Genomic DNA, 1,146 nt, shown 5'->3' on the forward strand with positions numbered 1-1,146 from the left:
CGCGTGGGGAGGCCGGATGGTAGCATGGCGCGAGGTGGGGTCAATGTGGACATGCCACGCTGCTTCCCGAGGCACAGCACCGGGGCTCAGGTGCCAGATTGCGTGCGTTGCTGCGGGCCGACGCACTGAGATCGGGCGTGGTTGGCTTTTGCCTGCCGGCCAGGCAGCTAGTCTGGGCCCGGATTCGGGCAGGTAATGTTGCCAGCGGCAGTGGTCACCAGGGGGCATCAGTCCCAAAGGCGGCATTCATGAGAAAGGAAGTGCCATTCGCATGAAGTGCCATCCACAACCCCCTCCCTTTCCCCCTTTTTCGTGGTACATTGACATCCTTCTCCCCCGAGGACCACCTCCCCTGGACTGGAATTCTCCCGGTCGTGCTCCCCCTCGCCTTCCTCCTCGCCATGTCGCACAACCACCAGCTCCCAACAGCTGGGAGCTATCTCGGTGGCGGGTTCGGTCCAATGAAGCCGGAAGTCCATCCGCAGCAGCAGCAGCAGCAGCCGCAGCAGCATTAGCAGCCGTCGCAGCAGCAGCAGCAGCAGCTCGGTCACGGCGGAAAGATGGCCGAACCTCTGGCCAACCCCCTGCCCCAAATGGGCGGCCACACGTCATCCGTCGAGCAGGTCCCATATGCGGACCGCGGCCCGGCCGGGGTCGAGGGCTTTCGGCCATACTTTCAGCAACACCAACTGTCCGAGGGCCCAATGCATGGAGCCGGTCCGGCGACGATGAGCCATGCTGCGGGCTACTTCCCGCCTCCGATGCACCCCCAGGGTGGCGGAGCTGTAGCCTACGCCGGAGACCGGGCATTCGAGTACATGCCCATGCCGGATGCAGGCCCGCGCCATGCCCCGGGCCCGGGGGGATTCAGTGCCACTGGCCAGTCCCTGGCCGGGGTGCCTGGCGCCGGCGGCTTCATGCAGCATTTGGGCCCGGCGGAGGCGGCCATCCAGCACTCGGGCCTCGAAAACATGCCCGAGCGCCAGGCCGCCGGCCTGTCTCCCTGGGTCCGGAGTGGTGATGAGGAAATCGACCGGGCCGATGCGGAAGCCGCGGCGGCTGTGCGTAGCGGCACAGCCGGCGCCCTTGGCCAAATGCGACCCATGAAAAGTACGCCGTGTATATGGCAGGCATCCGGGCTTCGGC

At 66.3% G+C, this 1,146-nt stretch overlaps 1 protein-coding gene across 1 annotated transcript in view; it reads left to right on the top strand.

Moving 5' to 3' along the window:
• Positions 1–560: 560 nt before the first annotated feature.
• The window catches only part of H696_00922 (hypothetical protein), a gene marked incomplete at both ends in the record, with an annotated part of 1,864 nt that continues 1,278 nt past the window's right edge, over positions 561–1,146 (top strand). The window contains one exon of the mRNA XM_009494809.1: positions 561–1,110. Coding sequence (XP_009493084.1) covers positions 561–1,110 — 550 coding nt within the window. The remainder of the gene's footprint in view (positions 1,111–1,146) is intronic.

This window comes from Fonticula alba, assembly GCF_000388065.1.
Source record: "Fonticula alba strain ATCC 38817 unplaced genomic scaffold supercont2.1, whole genome shotgun sequence".
Lineage (NCBI taxonomy): Eukaryota > Rotosphaerida > Fonticulaceae > Fonticula > Fonticula alba.